General features: G+C 39.9%; 1 protein-coding gene across 4 annotated transcripts in view; it reads right to left on the reverse strand.

The window, feature by feature from the left end:
• Window positions 1-23186, reverse strand: part of KLHL2 (kelch like family member 2) — a 65113-nt gene extending 41927 nt beyond the window's left edge. For 2 of the 4 annotated variants that reach the window (XM_042808177.1, XM_042808176.1), the window contains exons 1-4: window positions 23024-23186; window positions 19921-20046; window positions 15415-15521; window positions 10719-10840 (exon numbers count right to left, since the gene is read on the reverse strand). In XM_042808177.1, coding sequence (XP_042664111.1) covers window positions 10719-10840; window positions 15415-15521; window positions 19921-20046; window positions 23024-23046 — 378 coding nt within the window. In that variant the 5' untranslated portion in view covers window positions 23047-23186. Of the gene's footprint in view, window positions 1-10718; window positions 10841-13626; window positions 13746-15414; window positions 15522-19920; window positions 20047-23023 lie in introns of those variants that run through there. The other 2 variants (XM_032983952.1, XM_032983953.1) reach the window with 2 other exon arrangements.
• Window positions 23187-24393: the final 1207 nt, after the last annotated feature.

Below are 24393 nucleotides of genomic sequence, written 5' to 3' on the forward strand. Positions count from 1 at the left end.
CTGCATATGTACCTTCTGGAAGTACATGCTCAGCCTCACCACCAGCTGGAGCTTGGGGACACGGAGCTGCAGCCACCTTGCTGTTCCCAGGCTACCAGATTCGGCAGCCCTTAACACCTTCCTCATGTGAAGCACAGTGGAGGAAGAACAGCGCGACTTCCTCCTGTTGCACGTCACCAAGTAAGCCAAATCAGAAAAGGAAATCCTTTAGTAGGGCACCAAACGTCTGTCAGCCAGGTGTGAGGCTTCTGGAATATACCTTCAACCAAACCAAAACCCCTAGTTCCTCAGTCTTCAAAAAAACACAGAGAAAGGGGAGTGACAATATAGTAATTGTGTCAATTCTACAGTGCACATAATAATATTGTGCCCCAAAACCCAGGCAGTTTCTACTTTGCACATACACAATACCTAGTCCTAAAAGATACGCTATAAAAAAAAAAAAGTAGAGAAAAATACATACTATTCAGTATGCATTTATAAACTGACAGAGAGCAAAATATTAAGCTTCCCCACAAAGTTGTTTGCTTAGTATTTTGGTCAGCAGCTCTTTTATGCGAAGCTTACTCATTTAAAACACAAATTAATAAAGTTTGTATTGATAATAAAATATGCCTCTTGAAAGATCACACTCCTCTTTTCCCTTTCCTCCTACACTCACTCTCCTGACAGGCAGGCATGTATAAGCAAATGAAGAATGAATAGTAGGATTATTTCACTGGAAAAATTAGATCATTTACTGTTGCCTGACATGTCTTACAAGGCCCATAAATTCAAGTGTGCCACTGACTCTCCTCCAGCTAAGCCACATATTAGTTGTGCCCTCAAATTATTAAAATCCTCAAAGCTGTTGTCAGAAATACAAGAAAAATGGGTCAAGAGGTAAACCACATGATTGCTTGTGGCCTAACGTATAAAATACGTACAATAGCAAAACACAGTGGTACTCTACTGGTACTCTTTCAGCACACAATCAAACAGTATACTATCAGGCTGTTTAGTCCAACATTAAATTCTTGCCCAGTAAGACAAACATGTTTCTATGAATAGGGTTTGTAATGCAACTCATGTCAGCTTGGATTTAAGTACCTCTCTGCAGTGTCAGCAAGCCCCTAATAATATTAGAACTGTGCTAGCATAAAAGAATAAAAGTCTGGATTACCATTTAAAGAGTGGTTTCAACACACATCAGGATTAACCGATTTTTTTTTAAATTCACTTTTAAGCATGAAGTCATTAGCAAGGGCCAGTTTTATAAAATGTTTTAACCTGAATGACTGAATACAGCTTCAGAATTTACAAGAACTCCCAGAATTTGTCAGCTATGCCACTGCAGCCATGATGGAGATGGGCAGAAAGACCAAAAGCTTGTTTACTTTTTAAGGTCTATAAGACCATCCAATAAAGAACTCCATCTCCTCCTGGAGCTTTAATAATACCTGTATCAGGGATATAAGATCACTGACCACCAATAGCTTTTGACACTCAATAGTTCTATTACATAAAACACTTTTTGTAAAGAAAATCGCTTTCAAGCATTAGTACAGTTCCTGAAACCTATTAGCAAAGAAAAAATTAGTTTATGGACAGAAGGTTTTAGATCTCCATGAAGGCCACGTAAAAAGTGTTCACAAGCTGAAATATGGTGATGCAAATGTCATGGTTTCAAGATGAAGCCAAGTCCAGCAAACACCACTGGAGGTTTGATGGAGGATATGGAAGATGAGGGAGTCAAAGATCACAACAAATATTTTAATTCCCTCAGAAACAAGCAGGATTGTAACCTGTTACCTCAGGGTTCAATAATTAGCACCTTACTCGTCATATATTAAAGGCGGTGAGGGGCTGTCTGCAAATATTTTACAAGAATTATCACATAAAATCTTGTTAAAGGAACACTAAAACTGTCACATCAATTAGGAAGTTGAAAGCATCAGTTGAGATACCCTCTGTCCTTAAGATCTCTACTTACACACCTGTCTTTCCACCCTTCTCCTTCCTGTCTTCCCAAAACATTCTCACAAGGGCATAACCTGTGAACCACAGTGAAGAGAATCACCAGTGAAGCTGCATGGCTCTACATGCTGGGATGCACAACATGGTCTTCAAACGCCTTGGTGCTCTTGAGACAGAGGGAGATGTATTTTGTATTGGTATTCCTGAATTTTAGCCCTGATTCTGAGTGCCTGGTCCAATACTTAATGCAGCAGTTACAGACAACAGTGTTAATTACTCATTTTTTACAACAGTATTTAATCTAAAAATTAATGCAGCTGACAATTTAGTCTGTCACTGCATAATCTGCTTTTACCTGATGAGAAATGATATACCTGTACCTCATTTGTAAACGTCGTATCTTGACGAGTTATCCTTTACCTACAGAAACTCACAGAAGTAATAAAAAAAATGGTTTAACTCTTGGCCCTTCAGCTAAAAGAAATCGAGATGCATGTACTTGCTGCAGGGGCAGGTATGACAAGTTGTTGTGGCATGGAAAGTAATTATCAAGTCTTAACAGGTCAAAACATCAAAACAAGATTTTACTTGTGCCCATTTGAAGCATCAGAACACAGAGCAAAGATCATTTTTATTTGAATAGTGCTAAAAAATTATGCGGTATGACAATTTAACATTTCATGTTTCTTAAGATTACATGGAGAGAAAAATCAATTTTTGAGCAACTGCATTAATTTTCATCAGCCAAATGTTTCCAAAATGTTAAGCTTACAGGAGACTTTGGGCATCAGAATTCATTATCAGCTCAGAAAAATAAAACTACGAACAGATTGAAAGATAGCTGTACAGTGTTAATGAAGATTTAGCCTAAAAATCTGTCTAAAAAGCTATGCGCTACAGCATGATGCTTTTGCTGAGAGTTAATGGCAAATTAAATTTAAGTCACAGGAAATACAAATTCACAGATTTCAGCTCTAAAAATGCTGTCGATGATATTTATAAACTTTAATTTAAGGTCAGAGCTAATTTCAATTAAAAAAACCCTACTGCAGCTATTGACATAGAAATCAGTGCAATATTACTCCACTTTTTTAGGGAAAGTAAGAGAAACAAACTCATTCACTTAAAAAAAAAAAAGATCTCTAGAAGGGGAAAAAAAAAGAAAAAAAAAGAAATATTACTTATCTTTGAGAGAGTTGGTATTATCTGACCTAACTTAATTTTTGTTTAGGAACATGCAGTTTACCAAAAAAACAGCTTAGAAGGCTACTCACATGGCCTAAATTCTGTCTCCAGAACCAAACATGCAAGCAGCTATGTATTGCAGGAAAGACTCTGGAAGCTAAACCAAGATGAAAAAGTTGTAAGAACTGGCTGTCCACGTACTGTGGAGATGAAAAAGGATAGCTGTACAAAGAACTGGGCGGGGGGGAGCGGAATCCACCGGCTTAAAATATACATCTAGGAATTCAAAACTGTATTCAATTAATAGATAATATAGTGAAGACTTCAGTGGGAAATACAGGTATTCTCTGAAGAATGATTTTTTTAAATGCTATCACCAGGCAACTGTAGTTAGTAAATAGAGGCAAAGAAAAATAAACAAAACACCTTAATCAACAACCAGCCTGCAAACTTAAAGGATGATGAATTTAATCTGTTGCACAGCAGTAATAGTGTTATTAAGTTACCCACATCTGCTAGAATGTATATGCTAGTGACTGTTTCCAGCCACAAAAATTGCTATCATTACCCATGCTGTCATCACCAAGCTGCACTGCCTAACATATGTCTATTTGAAAACCATTCAGTGATTGCTGTTAATTCAGGATAAGCTCTTCTTAAGGAGCCCTGCATTTCAGCAGAGCACACAACTGGGGAGGTACTGGACCTATATTAATTACCTGTTGGTCTCTTGGTGGCATGCAAGGTGTTAATCACAACCAACAAGGCTCTAATTGCCAGATCCATCCTACCTAGCACTTCCCCTTTTCAAGATACACTTTCACTTATGCTGTTTCACTTTCCCTGATTACCAAAAACTTCTTAAAGAAGAGGTGTCTAGAGAGGCTCATCTGCAAATGCATCAAGATCAATCCTCTTCCCTTCCTGCCCTTTTTAAGTTCCTAAATCAAGTGTAGCATTTTTCTCCAGGAGTCTCTTTCATAGGCTCTCCGAAGCAGAGCAGCCAAGTTCCCGTGGAAGCAATTTCAGCATTAATTTGTCTCAAAGTATTTATACATATAAGAAATATGTATATATAAAATATATATATATAATTTTGTATTTAAAACAGGACCTACTGTATGATGAGATTCAGTGAAAGCTTCACAGCATTCAGTTCAGTTGAATAAATATTTCTTTTATCTCTCCCACCCACATACAGAGCAGCAGGCATACTTCCAGGACTCTGTTCAAGTACTGAAATGAACTCTCTCCTCTTATGATACCCAGTCACACGTTTGTAGAGGCCAGTCAGCCTTTGGTTCTAAAGTAGAAAAGTCTACCCCATTTAAACCAGGAAATTTCCTATGTTCATAAAGAAAACTGAATATACGCCTCTGAAAGATAAGGGACATTTTTTGATCCAGTAAGGGAAGAAAGATGCTTTTTAGTGTTCTAAGTTATAATTTATTGGTAGGCTTTAGAAACTCTTGAAAAGCGTTCCAAGAAATTAGGTATCTAAAATGAAACTAGTTTCAAAAAACATGCTTTATGCTCTTTACACATCACTGTGCTGTTAACTCATATAAATACTGTCAAGTGTAGTCACCAGTTCGTATACACAAAATACTACTTTTGAGGATAAAGCTTGACAAGCATCAAAATATTCCTAGGAGTATTTTGACTCAGCTAAGATACAAAGACAGTGTGGCTCTGAAGATTACTGGAATTTAATCTATAGTAATTTGATCATCTAAGTGCTAATGGCACATATTTTTATTCTATTTTATTGGAACTATTATCTACTCCTTGGTGGTTTTGTTGTTTTTTTTTTTCTTCTCAACAGAAACAAGTCTGGATTATTCAGTCTTCTGCATTCTGTTCTGTATAATGGTCTCTTCAAAATATACTTTTACATTTCTCTTTCAAACACTTTTTAAATTGCTTATATGAGTCTATTCTCCTCTCCTGCCCTCCCAAGTCCCAAATCAGATGTACAAGAACTCCCATAGGCCATTCTTTTCTGTTATTGTTGAGTATTAAAAGATAATTGAGCATTTCTCCAAAATGAAAATAATTAATTTCTTTAATTTTTGATTGAAACCGGGTTTAACATGTGGCTGGACTATGAAAAGACTTGCAAATTGGCACCTCTTCATCACACATGGTGTGAAACTCAAGTCTTGCCCACTAAACTTATTGAAAGACACTCTACTATTATAAACCAGATAAGGAGTTCTGCTGGTTCTGTTTTTAGTTTATTAGAAGTATTACGCTAATAAGCATAAATACCTACAAAAACAAATCACTCCAACTGGCATTTACCAAAATTAAGAGGTACCACAATTTCCTTCTCCCACTGCATAATGACTGCTTTCATGTTCTCATTCTCTCTCTCTCTACTGGCATAGAAAGCAATTGTTAGAATCAATGTTCTATTACTGGAAAAGAACGCTCACTCAGTGACATAAAGAAGCAAACCCTGTATTTTACTCATAGGGTAATTTCACTCTAGTCTGTATTATCAAGGCCTCAATGGACTACTGGATCCAATTTTGGCTACTGTGTCTTTAAAATGTAGATACAGGTGAAATGGAAAAAGTCTAGAAGAGCAAGAAGAACAGTAGGATATTTAGAAGGCATTGCCTCCAAAGAAAAGTCTATGATGTTCAGTCTAAAGAAAAAAAAAATATACGAATGAGAACAGTCTTTCAACATGTAAGACTGTTACAGCAAAACTAGCAACAAGTTGCTTTACAAAACAACCCAAGTACCAGAAATTGATCTAGTACAAACCAAGGAAGATTTAAGTCAGATACTATCTTTTTAACTAGAAATGCAACTGGAACAAACGACATGAGGATCGTTATAAAGTTTCCACTGTTAGATTAAATATGCTCTGCCAAGATTAGACACATTCAGTCACCATTTCACTTTATAGAGTTCAATAGCAATTATCTTTTACGGTATTCCCTGTAACCTCCCATTCCTTCTTCCTTTGCACTCCCTTTAACATACCTTCAGTCCTGCCTATCCAGCTGTTTGTGGGTCATGCCACAAAATTCAGAAGCCGATCATCTTGAAAAGCACACGTTTGATTTCATAAACTGTGGGACTTCCCTGGGTTTTGGTGTGAGGTGTCTGTTCCTTTTCAAGCTAGAGGACTTTTCAGGATTCAACACCCTACAAAGCTGTCCAACCAGTAGACCCTACAGGTGATGACACGCAGCATGAATAGTCAAAGCCCATGTTACCAAATACTGTACTGTAGAATGACTGCTTTAGTAAAAAGTTTGAGCAACGCGAGGCACTTATTTTTTGAGGATTTCTTACGGAAATCAGTTGCTTTTTTTGGCCCTTATTTTGACAGCACCTCAAATCAAATGTGCTGTCAACTCTTATGCCCACACCCCATGACACCATACAAATACAAGCATATCTGTTATACTTTAGATGGCAATCTGCATGAACAGGAAGAGTTACAAAAGAAAGATGCATACATATTCGGCATTCATGTGTTTATAATATCCTTATTACTATGCAAACATTGTCCTTAAATAATTTCAGAAAGTGAACACCAAAAATGATACATATTAAAAAGGATCTTGTCCAGGATTTTGGACTTGCTGTTGGTTGTACCTACCAAAATTCTTGAAAGGGAAGAATGTGGCAGGACAGAGCTTTGTAAAAATACCATTATTTGTGATGTTCCTTTTCTGCTCTCTCTTGTGCACTCTTCCTGATCAAAAGCAACATAACATTTTTATTGGTCGGTCCAAAGTGAAACTATGTGTAATGTTTTCCCCAGGCAGCAGGGAAATGTGTACTCCCAACACAGGTGTCTGTTCCCACATTTCCCAAAGTACTGTGTGAACACAGCCACCAGCAGGGCCATGTTATAAACCAGATCCTTGAAGTGATCTGATTTAAGAATAACTCAAAAAACAAACAAAGAAAAAAAGCCACCAACACACACACAAAAAAAAAAAAAAAAAAAAAAAAAAAAAAAACAAACACGCTAGAGGGGAAGAAGAGTGTTGTGGTGTCAGATTTTTTTACAGAAGCTCAGTGGTCTGGTTTATAAAGCAGTCCAGCAAACGGTTGCATCAGCACAACTGCAGGAACAGAGAACTGTAGCAGGGAATCAGAAAGGAACACAACCAACTTTATTCCATCTTTACCCCAATCACATCCCACTCACCCAGTATCAGGCTGACCTCTAAAGCCCATAATAAATCCACAGTCCACAAACAACTGCAGGAATTTCTTCTCTGATATATTTGTGCTCAGCAGAGGCCCTAGGTATACAGCTGACTAAATACGTGCTGAAATGCATACGCATAGTGTGGGAGAGTTACTCACGCATGAGCTTCTTATAGTAACTAACTCTCCCACATTGTGCAGTGTGTAGTTAATACCTATATGGAAATCAAAAAATTTGATGTGCAAAAAAGTTAATTTGCCATCTGAAAACATTAACTTTGATGTTCCCTTCTTAAAACATGAAAAATGTGATATTGCATTAAGTCTGACAGTTAATTTCATTTCTGAAAAAAAAAAAAAAAAAAAGAGGAGCAGAGAGATAACAACACAGTAAAACGTGACATAATATGTAAATACAATAGAAACACTGGTATAGCATTATGCAAAGTGAATGCCATTAGAGATGAGTGATAAAAACTCATTCTAAATGAAGGACAAATACTAGAAGCAAACCAAGAATGTACATGTTCACATACCAGCTGTCTTACTGTTGGAGGCTGGGGGAGAACCTATTGAACCAAGAACTGAACAAAAGTGCAAATGTTCTTTTGTATTTTACTAATGTAGTGATAACAACCACTGCTGAGGGCCTCCTGTCTTGATACTTTATGCACTCAATGAATGTTTTTTTTCTCCTCAATCATTGATTACACCTGACTTTTCTACATTCCCCCACCCATCCAAAATCATACAAGTGAGAACACCATAGTGGGGAATAGAAGTAAATGGCTCTTACTAAGAAGCTGCAGAGGCACAGTACGGAAGCCTCCTGTCCACATCAAGATGAAGATACTAATGAAAGAAGCTCATAGTTAACCTGCCCCTCGAGAAAGACCAGTGAGCTTGGCTATACCATTACATATTCATTTATAATTAGTTTTCACAAACATGCAATGTACCTATTTTAATACTGGAGTACTTAGCAATTCTATATTACTTAGACATGAAGCGTTCACCCTTTTAAAACGTAGTATTACGTATTAGAAATTAATTCAACACCTATTCTTACTACGTGTAACCTGAAGAGATAGAATAATGCACTTAAAATCCCATGAAGGGTATCAGAGTAAGAATCATAACCAGCTACCTAGAAGCTGAAGCTCCAGTTTAGCACATTAGCCCAGTTATAAAAAAAGTTAAGAGACAATATTACACATCATCTTGGGTTTTCATAGTTTTGTATTTCTACAAGATAAGTTCTTAACCATTACTGAAATTTCACAATACCTTCGAGCAATACTTATTCCTGTCATATAGACAAGAAATTGATAGCTAGAATTAATCTCAAGAGCATGCAGTATGTTTATGGAGAGAATACAGTTTTAACTAAGGCCTGACAGTCTGCACTAGGTTTCTAAGCTTCCAGAAATTCACAATTTTCCCACCTTGGCTTTCAAAAGTAAGAAAAAGAACCTGCATCAGTGCATCTGTTTTTAGTGTGTTTGGTTCTGCCGTAATGCAAATAAACACTACATATCTAGTAGTAGTAATGCAAAAAGGATGAAAGTGACAAAGTAAGAATAGCTTTACATTCATTACCAGTCATATTACAAGTATATTCAGTATCAACATTAAAGTGTAACTATATTGCAATAAATCAAAATCCACTTAAAAGCTTGATTGTCTTCTCAGTACTCAAGTAACCACAAACTTGTAATACCACTCATCAGGCCACATTATTTATATTATCATCCCCAACATCATCAGATATATCTTCAGACAAACTGGAGATGTGAAAATGAAAGCCCTATCAGACTCAGGAGTTTTAAAACTGGAGATTTCCAGCCTTTAATGAGTCCTGCATGAAGAAGAAACATAACACTGACTTTTCCTCCCCATAAACATAGAAGAGTCAGCATTGCCAACGACGAGCAAAAATGCATCCTCCTAGGCAGCACCTACAGCCAAAACACAGTAGGCTGCCTGTGAAGTCCAGTATGATATTATGGATCAAAAATACAAGATTAAAATCAATAAGGTGTGTCAGCAAGACAGATTATTCTGCTTTAAGGATGAGAAGCCAGCATGATCAAGCAAGAAGAGGTGTATTAGGGAACCTTGACACCTCTGGATTTTGCCCAAAGTCCTCCACAATGATAAAGAGATTTGTGCAACCACCAGAATGGCAAGATAAAACAACTTCAGTCAGTTTTTTCACTACGTACACCCATCATTAGACCAGAAGTAAATAACTCCTTAAAAAGTAGGTGACAAAAGTTCATCTTGCAGAATTAAAAGACCTATGGTATGACCTAAGATATGGAAGGTTTAGTAGCTGGATATTTTGTTTCAAGTTGTTAATATTTCTCATTTCTAGGCCTTCAAACATGCATAGCTTAAATTAGAAGTGACCCCATTGGACTTAGCAGCCAGTAAAAAGCTATTGATTTCAGCCTAATGCCCAAAAAACGCAATTTCTGAATACCATTGCAACAGAAATTTTCAGTGCCACATACAGCAACATGGTTTTATCCACAGTAAAACCAGCAAAATAACTGCTGGTCATCTGGCACTAGGCAAGAGCAGAAACAAGGGTATAGGATCAAGAACAAAAACATGAGAATTAAATGTATCACCTGTTATGCAACTAGTTTTAAACTTAAACATCTATACCAAATCTCCAAAGATAGTGGAAGGAAAATCTACTCTGTCCATCTTCGGGATTTGTGGTTAGAAGGCATTAAGGGCAGAAATCTATCTTTTCTAAGCTTGTGTTTGTTTTCTTCTAATTGAAGTTACAGCTTAAGGTACAGACAATTAGAAAAACCGATTAGCTGTGTGGGATGGGAAAAAAACCTTCACGCTAGATACTGGTTGATTTTACAAAAAAAAAAAAACAACAGCCATAGTTAAAAATTTCTGCACAGCTGGTCACTGGCAAGGTACAGAGACTGAGCAGGAGAAAGTATTTTATTCGGCAGGCTAGCAGAAAATAATTTATTAAAACAAACAGAACAGCTTAATTGGAGAACATGGTTTCACATTTAGGAGCAAATCTACTTTGTTTATGTAAACTAAACAAAAGTATCAAAGAGGGGGTGGGACAAAGGCGATTGACAGCATTAATTTTAGGCAGAGCAGACCATCTATTTTATTGTATTACATAAGGTTTGGTTACAAAGCCCATTAAAGTCAACTGACTCTTAATTTACTTCAATAGTCTTTTAATTTGACCCAGAACATAAGCAGTACGACTACTTGCTTTGTCAGCACAAGGTCCGAAAAAATTCCAGTTTGCAGATGAGATATTCCATGTTGGAGTTGAAGCACACTGACAAAATCAATGACTCGGAACATTAGATCTCTTTTGTTGCAGAAAATGTTCTCGCTCTTACCTGTACATTTTCTTCTGTAACTTGAATTTCAGCAGTGTAAATATAATCAATAAGCATCCTTAGAGTCCAGCCATCAACTTCCTTTATTCGAACTCTCTTTGCTCGGCTTTCACTCATCTCACCTACAAATACAGTTTTAGTCAAGTAAATTAGAAATACAGCACAAACGTAGAGGTTTAATAACAGCAGAACTTTGTATATGATCAGTAGCTATAGTAAAACACCTTTAATAATAACAATAATTCAATTTCTTTCCTTCCTCCCTCCTATGAGAAATGCAGACTTTGTTGTTACCATCATGCAAATGCTACCTGGGTTAATACTTTTACTGCAGGTGACCTATTTTCTTCAGTGTACAGTATCAGGAAAATATTGTTATCAGACCCAAATAAGACTCTTTAAATGCATACAAAAACATTTTGCTGGCAAAGCAAGCTATTAAAATACTCTAGCTTTAGTAACTTCATAAACAAAGAAGCATACCAAATGCATCTGGAATAATTTCATTTAAATAAGAAAAATTATATCCCCACAGAAGAATTAACATACATACTTCTTTGGTTGCCTACTTATTATTCCCTTAGCAATTTTACCTCGGTTACAGATCTGATTTAACAGTTAAAACTGAAGCTAAGATAAAATGGTAAGCAAGGGAAAACTTGTTGGATCTCATTTTGTGGAGGCTGACATATTGGCCATATGCCACAACTGATCTTCACAGGAAGGCCTGCAAAAGAGCTTCCCTCTTCTAAAATGTTTCTCAAATGTATTATTTTGCTTACTCTTGAAATAATTGCCCAAAGATACATTTTGAGGTAATGATTATAACCCTCTCCAGGACTATCAACCACACATCTAGTCATCTCAGACCTTTAGCCCTTTTTGCATTGACTTCCACACTGGGAAGCACATGGACTATATCGGTTATGTTGGCAGATATATAAACTTTGACTTTGGAAAAGTATATCCCAGTCTCTGGATATATGAATTACTTATTCTTCTATATGGGATGTATCCTTATTTTATTCCCCTAGGCACCTAGAGATAAGGGTATTTGTGAGGTAACAAATGTAATGTATACAACAGAAGCAGACAGGATGGGGAACTGAACAAGACGATGCTGATAATTGCTGAAGTTTCCTTATGAAATACATAGACATTTTCATTGTTATCCTGTGGTCTCTAGGGTTGGTGCCAAACAATGCATTTTACCCAGTGTTTTGGCAAAGGGATCATCCCTGAGAAATCTGTTATCATTTTTCATGCTGGTTTTTGAGCTAAAGGGTAAGCAATGGCATTTTAAAATCAACCCTTTAAGAGGTAGGAAGTGCAGGAGACCATCTACAGCAACATACTACTACTTAATGGCAGCACAGGTTGCTAGTGTTCTAGAAAGCACTGATGAAAAGCCACTTCAAAACCAGCAAAATCCAGCCACTGCAGAACTTTGTCTTTCCACCTGCTCTTCTGAAACGTTTCCCTACACCTCTGAAGGATAATTGTAGCACATTCTCCGCAGGGCCCTGTATTCCAAGTTTCTACTTCCAGTTTGACACAGATTAAACCTATTGATCTTCAGAGCATGTATGCTGCAAGTTATTTATTATGCAAGCTGCTGTGGAGGTGGTCCTCCGGGAAAATTGTGTGTGTGGGAGAACAGTTTCATATTCTGCAAGCACATTAGGTTTGTTTTCAGATTTTGTGTCAAGGCTTCTAGAGCCATGGATAGGCACCTCCTCTGTTTAACAACAGAGCCCAGAATATACACAAAAAACCCCCCCATGAAACAACACAAAAACAAAGACTTGCTTCTACCTTTCATGCTAAACAGACATGCAGTCTTACTACAAATGCTAGATCAGTCCTCTTGTGATCCAGACTTGTTTGACAAATTATATGCAGGAAACCATAGATTCACTCACTATGCAATCTCAGTCTAAAATTCAACCTGCTGAAGGATTCAATTTATGACTCGGAAGTTGCACCACCATATCTCCACAGAGTTGTTAGTAGCAGGAAAGCATATTGTGAACAGAAAGGTAAGCACTGAGCTGATCCAACCTCCCAAGCGAAGCACTAATTCAGCTGAAGTTAGTAAAAGGCCATCTAAAAAGCTTTTATGGTTCCTCAAAGTAGTATCAGGAAGGCTTTTTTTTTTTTTTTTTTTTTAACAGAATTTTGCAAATGGAGAATGGAAGTGAAGGGAACATGTAATTCTCTATGGATAACTGCCATCACAGAAGAGAAAATTAAACTCAGGTCACCCTCGTCCCAAGTCAGGCCCTACAGGCAGTGAAGTGTTCCTTTGCTGATGTTTTATAATCCTTTCCTCTAAACATTTAAGTGTACTTAATTCAGCTCACAATACACATTTCTATAGAATTCCACTGTATACAGAAGGAAGAATTATTCCTAGTTAACACACCCTCAGATGTTCGATCTTTTTCCCCACACCCCTGCCCTTTATAGGATAATTGTTACTAACTTACTAAATTTTGCAACTTTAAAAGGCAATAAGTTTTTCTTTCTGGATATTTAATAGGGCTACTTCTACCATTACAAGTGCAAACAGGAAAAAAAAACCCAGGTTTGATCTCAGTTAATGCCATATCCCAGCTTGCATCGCAGTCAGTACTTAATGACTCAGAGAAAGATGGAAGTAACCTACAAACATGGCTAAATATAAGCTTCTAATTCCTAGTCAAGAAGTAACCCTGAAGCATAAAAGTGAAGGGTTGGGTTTTTATGTTTGTTTGCCCCCCCCCTTTTTTTTTTTTTTTTTACTGTCTTTTCAGTCACTGTTTTATTCTGGATGGAAGAAGATACTTTTCCACTTGGTTGTAGCTGGTTAAGGGATCAAACTTGCTTTTTTGAAGTTGCAGATTACAGAATGAGAATACAAATCCACCTGAGAAGTGTAAATTGCAGGGTTCATGGAGATAACAATTATGATGAACTTCAGGATTTTTTTCTCTGGGGAATGGCTGAAATGCATCAACACCACAGCTGGGCCTTGCTGAAAACAACCTATGAGAGTAATATAAAATCTGTTGATAAATCTTGAAGCCACGGCTGAATTCTATTTAAACTCTCACCAATTTGGTTCACCAACTACACAAACATTGCCACAGATGTATGGATTAAACACTTCCCCACCCATTACTCAGGTGAGCCTTCCCACCTCCCATACCACTGGGGGTCAACCACCACCTATATTTAAAAACATAAAACAAGTAAAGAAAAATTTAAAAGGGACTAAAACAAGGAAAGAACCAAGATTTCAGATATTCTATCTGGAGAACAGCTAGAGACACTGCTGCACTGGCACTTCTAATGGGTAATAAACTTCTCTACAGAAAGAAAGGGCAGTTGGGGCAAGCAGAACTGTCTTAACCACAAAAAGCATAATATAAAACTATACTCTCAGTAAAGAATATTTTCAGTGTGACAGTCAACAACAGTTAATCTTTGATACAGAACTAATGTAAGAGGCCTGTGTTTCTCTGTTACTAAGGTGATGAAAAGAAGTGTAGAAGCAGCTGTTTTCATTCTAACTTTAAGGACAGCAGTAAAAAGTAAGAAAGAATATATCAGTCAACCTGGAATGTTTGTCTCAACCACAAATGCAAACTTGAAGAACTATCAAAGGAATAGATATTGAACTTTAAAGCATTACTGCTGTTAGTAGTGACTCCACTCGAGCTTTGGTTGTGTCAAAACACTTCCATGTAAAATCAAGACTACAGGACACAACAGTATTTCAAATTTCATCAACCTTCCAGTTGCATACAAATAAAGTTATTGAAACTCCAATTTGCTTGTATACTGGCAGACCAAGAGTCATATTTCTGCCTCTACCTGAGCTCACGGTCAGAAGCAATGCATTACAAGAATTCTTCCAATTTCAGACAGTAAACATTAACTATCAAACTGGCACAAGACTGGAGAAGCAGACAAAACTTCAGAATTTAATTTTAAAATGCATTTAGTAGCATTCTCACTTTGACACTGAATTCCACGTGATTTCAGTGTGATTTATAACCATTATGGAATTAAACCCACAGCACAGGAATTCAGCTAGAGGCTCTATGAACCTGAACCTATTTTTGCCTTGCAAGCCCTCAGCATTCCTCGTGGAGCAGTGAAGTAGTAACTTGGCCAGCATGGAGCAAGCACAGGCAGAATCAAGCCTGCACAGAAAAGTCCTCACAATGATGCAGGGTACATCATTATGGGGAATTACCCTAAAGATACCGAAATATGCACTCCAGCTATAGGCAGCCAAAGCCACCGAAAGCTTTTGTATCTAACAACAGCCTAGAGTACTCAGGGTCTGGAGAACATAGCATCAAGGACATCATTTACTCCAAAAATTCACATGAAAGTTATTTTAACCTTCTTTTGGACGGGTGAAATTACTAGAGCCTTAAAGGGTATAACAACTTTACTATTCCTGCCTTAGTTAACACATAAATTTGTTTAAATGAAGACTTTTTAAAGCATTCATCATATTAACAATAAGTTCCAGTGTGTACTTATACTACAAAAAAAAAAAAAAAAATCATTAAAAAATCCAAATGTTCCTATTGGAGTATCTAAAAATTAAATGAGATCCTAAAAAGCTAGAGTAATTTAATTTTGTGCTTTATACAGTTGGATTGGATTAGAACATAGTAAGTATTGAAACATTTGGTACCTGTAAACATGGCATGGAAGTAGGGGCTGCAGGCGGCTAGCACAACTCTATGCGCTGCAATTTCCATGTCTTCAGCTACTATCGTCACATCACACAGCAAGTTCTGACTATTTAGAAATATCAGAGAAGGCAGTTTCACATAAATGAACTACAACACAAAAGCATATAATATCACACACAGTTTCTTTTCCCATGCCCTCAAGAAAGGCAGGCAGACAATGTCGATGAAGCATTGTTTTTAAATGCATTACACAACCACAAGGCTATTACTCAGTCAGATTACAGATGGTTCTTGGGTACACAGAACTTTCTAAAAATCAAACAACCGAATTGTGATTTCTTGCACAGAAGTTTTCTGCACTGAATAACCAAAATCTGTATTAGCCCAGTGTAAAAACCTTCTCACCAGAAGTCTGGGCCTCTTTGAATAACTGTGACAGAAAAAAAGAATTTGATATACACAAACACTAAAAAAAATGAGGTAAGAAATAAGACTTTACAGATAACAAGGAATCCAAACTTCAGCTGTGAAGCCTGTGTCACAGTACACTGGAAGCTCATGCCTACTTAGTTGTTCAAAATCACTACTCTACCATCTCTATATTTACTCTTTTCCAAGCATTTTTCATACACAGCTCGTACACACAATAGGAATTATTTTTTCCACTCTGACCAGTTTAGAAATTACGCTTAACTTCATTATCTTGCCTGACTTTATCTTCATTACATCCACTTGTATTCTTGTCCTTTCCAACTGTAATAAGTATTTCCTCCTTCTTCTGTTGCAATAAAGTAACATCTCATTTATAATCATTCCTAATACAGGTGTTTCCAATGCAGTTTACAGCTATTGGATATATCTCTTCCACTTAAACCCACCACACCATGTACTCTTTATAATCCTATTTTCTAGATGGAAAGAGGAGAGGGAAAAAACAAACAAACCAAACAAAAACAACAACAACAAAAAAAAAACCACACCAAACCACCACCCACCACAACACCAAAAGGCTGCAGTTTCCCAGCATCTAAATAGCCATAGTCACAGTTGCCTTTTATTTCCTTCTCATGCTAGCAATGTCCCTGTAGAAGTAGGAACATGATCCATGAAACTCTGAGACAGGGCAACAAAGAGAAGAGGGGATAGTACAATTTAACAGAGCATATTCCTTAGGGATGGAGCTAGAGCTGTATGTCAATCCATCATTCTCTATTTTCACTACTTCTGAAAATATTAATTTTTACCTTTCCTGACTATAAATTGCATTTAGAGTGCAGGTTTTCTGATAGTTTGCATCTACCACACCGTGTTGTATCAGGGACTGGGGTAAGCAGCTGCATTTTGCTCTGACAGAGATAGAGCTCTCAGCCAAACTGCTCAGATAGTCACCCCAATCCAAAGAAAACTTCGTGATCTCGCAGCCTCTGCAAATCATCCAATTTCTTTGAGCGCAGCCTTAAGTAAGGCAGCCTTGTGGAGGTGTACACACACCAAAAAGTTTGGTGGCTACAACTAACTTTTGGGGCCATATCGCAATTCTGGCATTAGATTATTTTCCCCCTTTCAGCTCTTAATACTTATAGCATCTATCTAAATCTCCTAAATTTAGCCTGCAATGTGGTTATTTTCGAACAAGATGTATAATATAATGTAATGACCATACCCAGATGAAACACACAATTCAAAAGGAGCTTGAAAACAGCTATTACATTTATTATACAAAAATTGAAACAGAAAGCTGCACGTAAGAGGTCATCAGATACCCAGCTTTTACAGACACCTGCACTTACCCTGACAACAAGAACAAAAGATTTTATACTTAGCTGCACAGAAATACCAAAGATAGCAATGAAGCCAGAAGCACCAGAATTATACCAATGCAAAACTCCAGCTAATTAATTACACTGTGCATATAAAGGCACAGTAACTTAGAGGTAGTCTGGATACATCTCTAGTCTGGAACTGCATTAGGTGAATGAATATGCTCTGCATTACTACAAAGCTGCCAAGGTAAACCAGTAAATAAACAAGCTTGAAAACTTATTCATGTACTAATTTGCTTGTGTAGAGGGACTGAATGAACAGAACCATTGGGGGGGATACACCCTCTTGGTAAAGGAAATGAGAAAATAAGAAATAAGGGGGGGTAAAAAAGTATAGATTTAAGAACAGTAACTGTTTACCAGCCTGAAGGTTGTTATTCATTGTTTTATTTAGAGAGAGGTCATTAGCCACATCTTCAAAAGATTTTGGCAAAGTCTTGTTAAAATCCTCATTCTTACAAACAAATATAGGTGAGGTCAAATTCCATTCTGATAAAAGCAAATTATAATGAAGAAGAAAGATAGGCATCAGAGGGTAATTTCTTCATATGTCAAGAACTAATTAGCTATCCTAATGATCTCTCTGACTCAGTGTTGAGGTGATGGTGAGTAATGAAATGACAAAAACTACCAAGGACAAAATTACTCAAATTTGTCAAAATTACAAGCCACAGAAGAAGCCTCTTATGAGCTAATAGAACCAGGCAACTTGACAGCAGCCAAAAATGTACTATAAAAATCACAGACTTAAGTATTCCAAAATAAATGTATTTTAGATGCTTAAGCAGATGATTTCTTCACTAGTTATCCACTTTCCAGAGAGTATATTTGCCTCTGGCAAATACCTGCTTGTGCTACACTAATGAAAAGAACGGAGACAGAAACCACTTTAAAAATGCAGTCAAATAAAATCAAAAATATCATTTACATCATTACTCTAAATGAAGACATATTAATCAAGCCTGAAACATTTCTAAAATATTTGTTTATTATTTCAAATAAATAAATGCAAATATTAATGCTTATAATCTTATCTAATTAGCACTTACCATTTCAAAAGCTGCACGCAGCTTAAACAGTAAACATTACTGCATCAACTACCTTACTACATAAGAATTACAGTTAAGGTTTGCATTGCACTGCTCCTGTTCCAACTTTAACTATTTATACATGTAAGACAAATTGCTTCTACAGCAATTCAAATTTAAGTAACCATGGAAACTAAAGTATATTCTGAAAATAATCTATGGCCTTCAACAATGCACTCTGCTGGAAGACCACGTATCTTTACTCGCAACACAACAAAATGCAGGTTAAGGTTTCTGACTTCTGAAAACTGTTGAAAGATTCATTCTGGGAAATTTTCTTCACCTAAACTCTTGCTCATCCTTAGGAAGTCATGGCTACTGGCTCTAGCCAGGCTTTATTACACTCCATGAGACACTGAATCTGGTTACCAGGATGCCTGAAAAAGCCAAGGGTGTAAGGTGAAGCAACAAGTATCAGCCCTTCCAGCACAAGGTAACTGGACTGTTAACATACTAGAAAAATAGTTTCTGCTCTTATCCCATTAACTTCAGACTATGGAAGTCTTTGAGCTGGATTTAAGTCATTTATAGTCAGCATATGATTTTTTCCAACCTTCCAGTACAGTACAAACTGTCTCAGCCAGATAAATACATTGATCTGATCACAGTATCTACCATACTATTAAAGATTTACCCAGAAGGAACAGCGAAGATCAAAGGCAGAGGCATACTTTAATAGGTATCAGTTGCTGTCTTTTTTTCAGGTGAAGCCTCTCCAGTTTTTAATCTTATATGGGAAATAACAAAGGACTACAGTATTTCCACACCCTCTGGTATTGTCTATGCTACAGAAGTGGTTTATTTATTTAATTTCTCCATTGTTGCTGTTAGTTATAAAGCTGAATTGCTGTCAGTGATAGTTGTGAGTCCTAATTACCAGAGCTCAGTTGTGAGCTCTAATTACCAGCTGTCACAGTTTTCAACACCATCTCACCTACTCATATGTAGAAAATAAATCAATATGGGTGCTAAGAACAGCATCAGCACCAGTCTCCCTGTTTTGCTGAAACTGATGGGAACTAGCACTCAAGGCCTTACAAAATTCTATTGAGAAAAGTTTCTCAATAGACATTTGATTCGGGAATTCACCAATTTCTCCCAGGAGGCAAGAAAAAGATAACTAAGAAAAGAAACTGTACTGTCAGTTGGATTACATTGGTTAGACCGTGACCTGTGTCTCCAGACTAGAAAATTTTAACATTTTTCCAGTTCACAGCCTTCCATGAAAATCAACAACAGGCATACAAAGAGTCTTAGGCTCAGCCGAAGAGTTACTTTTCATCTGTCCATGATCAACTCCATAAAAGACAGGATCAGTAACTTCAACTCCTTAAATACAACCTCTAAGTATTTTTCAAGTCTCATATACCTAGCTTTGATTAACTTAGAGGGGCAAACACATACTGCACACATTACAGCTATCATCACACGACCACCGTTCACCTATCACTTCATTGCATATTTAATCCTCATCAGCTACACTTCTGGAATTTCATCTTCTTAATAAACAAACTGTCATTATTAACTTAATAAATGCAAATGAAAGTAAAAATTTAATATGGACTTCAGGCAGAGGTATACAGTGAAGTAATACCTTCTTAATTCATTCATAACTTTAAAAGCTTTCTTCATGTGCCATGGATTTACTGTAACAGGACAGTGAATTTCGGTGTTATCATCTTTCAAATCCAAGGGCTTCTGATGGCAAAGTTTGGTACATCTGGAAAGAAAGAAGAAAAAAAAAGAAGAGAGTAAATACTTCTGTCTGATCTCCAATTCCATCACTCTTATTTTCTCCACCTTCAGCTTGGGGAGGAGAAGATTTGCACTTCAATTTACTCTTTATTCCAAGAAATTTTGGTTCCCCTATTACCAACAGTGTGGAGGAGTAGGTAAAATACCCAAAGAAGCAATAAGCTGGTGCCCAACAGGAGCGAGGCTGACAGAGGCACTCGGGGCTAACAGCAAGCTCCACTAGGGAGAACATGAAGATGGTGCCCTATAATATTTCAAATAAGCCCAAGAGCGAGGGGAGCAGCAGGGGTTTGGGAACTTCTAGCCCGGTGGTCATACTGATCAATGGCAGAACGCAGCACCCATCACCCCAGCCTCCAAGCATCTTCACTGCCTGCCAGGCAAGAGCCCTGCTCTGCCCTTCCATCCACCAGGACCTCTCCCTTACTGGTTCACGCAGCTCCCAGTTCATCTCTGACAGGATGACCAGATGATGACTACTGTAACTGTCCAGGCTTTCCCCAGCAGCAGCATGAGACACAGATGTGTATGAGAAAAACTAGGTAGTTTTGCAGATCCACTCAAATGTTTTGAAAAGCAAAAGCGACCAAGTTCTTAATTTTTCTTACTCTCAAAAACCCACCCAAAACAGCAAGAGAATAACTAAGCAGTGTGAAAAATCATTATCTTTATCTACAGTTACCTCTTTCTGTAAGAAATACCCAAGTTCTACAGACAGTAACTCGTGTAGAAAAATGATTATGTACACCCCTCAGTCACTAGGACTGTCCAAACAGCAAGTGGGTTTTTTCATGCCAAGTCAAGTCAATGAGCTTTGTGTTTACTGCAATCACAGTGCTATTCTTATAGAGCGAATTACATTGTTGTAGTACTTAGAAAATACTTAGCATTAGTGATGTCTTTCATGTACACTATTGTAACTCTACTCCTGAATCTCTCAGCTGGAAATAAGCAAAACCACTGAAGTCACTTGGTGGGGCAACTGACCCTGGTATATCAGAGATCTGATTTCAAGTGAAAAAAATCTTGCTTGCTTTCACTAAGAATAGTCAAGTTGAACACATGCATTGACGCCCATAATTCCAGCCTCTCTTTTATCATACTTAAAACCTTTTAACTGGGCATGTCTAAAGAAGCTTAAAAGAAAAATTCAGTGATAACTTAAGATTTTTAACCTAGAAATCTCTATTTTGTGCACTATAACAACATGCAAAGCGGTTGACTCTACTTTTCATGATTCCAAAATTAACTACAAAATTTTGGAGCAAAACAGCACAAAACTGCATCAAGCAACAAAGAAATAGAAAAAGGCTCTGTAAAACACTGGCTAAAGTAGGATCCATCTACAGAACTCAAACTACTACAAACTTACTACATCGTACCATGAAACTGCTATGAATTAAAAGTTTCATGCTCTATCTTGAAAATGATACAGATCATTACCTAAAGGTGTCAAGTAAGGGACAGCAATTCTGTATCAATCGGGGGGGGGAAAAAAAAAGTTCCGTATTATAGAGTACATACACATACTGCTGTATGAATGTAGGAAAAAAATACATCCTATCTAGCAAACTCCTTCAGAGTGAACATTACTCTTCTAAATTACGTGAAATATGTAGTGATCAGCATTCAAAAAAATCATACGCATAAATCAGTGACTTCAGGAAACATTCAAAACACCAAAGACTAACTGTGACAAAGGGACCCAGCTTTTAATTATACCCCCGACTTATCAAGCCCAAGATAAGAACGCTTCTTCTGTGGCACCTTTCTACATCCCAAAGCAACGCATCAGATACCGATGTGTACATATCTGCATATGCATACAGACTATATACACAACACAAAGACACGCACGAAAAACAAGAGGTCAGAGTTGCCTATAAAGAGCCACCAAGCAACTCGGATAGATGGAGGAGCTCCTACGAAGCATAAATTCATTCGCCGAAGCTTCAATAGTTTGTCACAAAGGACGACTTTGTTTTAAGGTAATGAAGCCTACAAAACCGTCAGTCCTATGCCTTCCGTTTTGAGAACTGCTAGCCTGCCTGAAGTTGCCGGAGTCTCTCTGACCATTTCACCAGTTGGGTCAAAGCTGTCTGCAACTGTCTGGTTCCCCTGGGTTTGTTCTCACGAGCCTCAACCCGACCGTACCTGAAAACTACCTCCCGAAGGTGCGGGATGAAGCTACGCTGCCCTGGAGCGCGCGAAAGACTGGATGAACCCAACTGATGCGCTGCTGGAAATACGTGGCTCGCCTAGCGCCCTGACGCTAAAAAAGATGCTTAACTAAATAACCAGAAACCCGAGAGCGTGATGAGCACGACTGCTGAGTCAAACAGGGAGTAATTTGGGACCACATATGGAGGAAGCAGAAGGAGTGAGGGGGAGGAGGGGGGGGTGGGGGAAAAAGGAAAAAAAAAAAAAAAAAAACAACAAACAAAACAAACAAACAAAAAAAAAAGAACCGTCCCCCGCAAGCGGGAAGGCGGCGGGGCGGGGGTGCCGGCAGCCCTGCCCACCCGCGGGGAGCCCAGCGCCCGCTCCCCCACGGCGCGGCCCGGCCCCACGCCCGCTCCCCCCCAGCGCCCCACCGACGCGGGCACCGCCGCGGCACGACGGGGCGGCGTTTCCAACCACCGGCCCCGGGCAGCCCCGGCCCGCCGGGCACCCAGACACCGGGGCGGCTGGCGCGACCCCTCCCTCCCTCCCTCCCTCCCTCCCGCCAGCGCTGCCCCCCCAGCACCGCGGGCACCGCTCCCCTCCCCGGTGCCGAAGGGGGGGGCCGGGGCGGGTTGCGGAGAGCCGCGGCAGCCCCGCGGCCATCCCCACGCCCCCCCCCCCCCGCACTGCCCAGCGCTCCGCACCGCCGTCCCCGGCGGGCTGCGGGAGCCCGGCAGCCTCTCCGCCCGCCCCGCCGCCGCCGCCGCCGCCGCACTCACACGGGCGGTAGCAGCATCTCCATCGCGGTTCCGCTCCGGCTCCCTCCGTGCAACGCGGGCGCGGCGCGCTGCCGCCAGCACCATGCCAGCCGCCGCCGCCCCCGCCGCGGGGTGCCGGCTGCTCCCGCCCGGCGGAGCCCCCGCTGCCCGCCGGGAGCCGCCGGCGCTGGCCACTTCCGGGTTCCCGCCCGCGGGAGGGCGTTGGCGGGGACGGGCGGCTGCGCGCAGGCGCGGCGAGGAGCCCGGGGGGGGGGGGGGGGGGGGGCTGTCCCTGAGGGGCGCGGAGGGTGGGCGCCCCACAGGGGGTGCGCGGCCATCCCCACGCCCCAGCTTCCCGCCTTCGGTGGAGCAGCCCCCTCCAGGGTGTGTGTGTGTGGGGGGGATTTAGAGAGAGGGGGCTGAGGCGCCGATGCCCGTTTGGTGGAAGGAGCGTGGGCTTCGAGGGGCGTGAGAGTCCGGGTGACGATGCGCTTCTCGGTGCCGGGGCGCCCGGGTGCGCATCTCCCCCCCCCCCCCCCCGCGCCCCCGGGCAGGAGAGGGGTGTCTCGGGGCAGGGCCGGAGAGCGGCACCCCCGAGCCGCCCGACACGGGGACGCGTCCCACAGAGCGCCCAGGACAGGGTGTCCCCCGCAGCGCGGGGGGGGGGGGGGGCGCTTGTGTGGGGTCACCCAGATGCCCTAGGCCTTGGAGCCAGGGCTCCTTCCTGCTTCTTTTAGGAAAAACAAACACAAAAAAAAAAAATTATAAAAGTGGTCACAGGCCACCTCTGTGAGAAAATGCACCCCCAGGTGCACGCCGTGGAGGAGCAGCTGCAGCTCCATGCCCGGCCGGCCCTGGAGCTGGCCTGACACCAGCCCGAGCAGCTGGCGGCAGCTCCAGCAAGGGCCGAAGCGAAGCCCAGAAGAGCATCAGGGTGGAGAGAAGGGACGCTGCCAGCGAACGGGCTGCGGCACCGGTGCTCCAGTTGCCCGTGACCGCCTGGATCTCGGTCTGCTTTTATTTGATCCGGTCCAGCAGAGCGGTGACAGCTGCTCAGAACAGCTGCCCTCCTCCTGTCTTTAGTCACACAATCACAAGCGTCGCCGACATCGAGCATTAAGCACTTGAGTTGTGTTTTAACGTTTGCTTAAGGAGGGTCCGCGATGCAGAATGGCGAAAAAACATACGAACAGGACAGGGATCTGTTTCAAACACTTGTCTTTGTAAGCGACACTATTTCGAACAGTAATGAAGAATTCTACATTTAGCAACTTCTGACTTGGGGCATTCGAGAAGAATTTAATGTACGTAAGCCTCAGTAAGTTACTTCTAAATCTTAGAAACTGTGCAGCGGAAGATGTGTTTAGCAAGCTAAATGGAATTCAGGTATT

Source organism: Tyto alba, unplaced genomic scaffold, assembly GCF_018691265.1.
Source record: "Tyto alba isolate M040663 unplaced genomic scaffold, T.alba_DEE_v4.0 Super-Scaffold_6, whole genome shotgun sequence".
Lineage (NCBI taxonomy): Eukaryota > Metazoa > Chordata > Aves > Strigiformes > Tytonidae > Tyto > Tyto alba.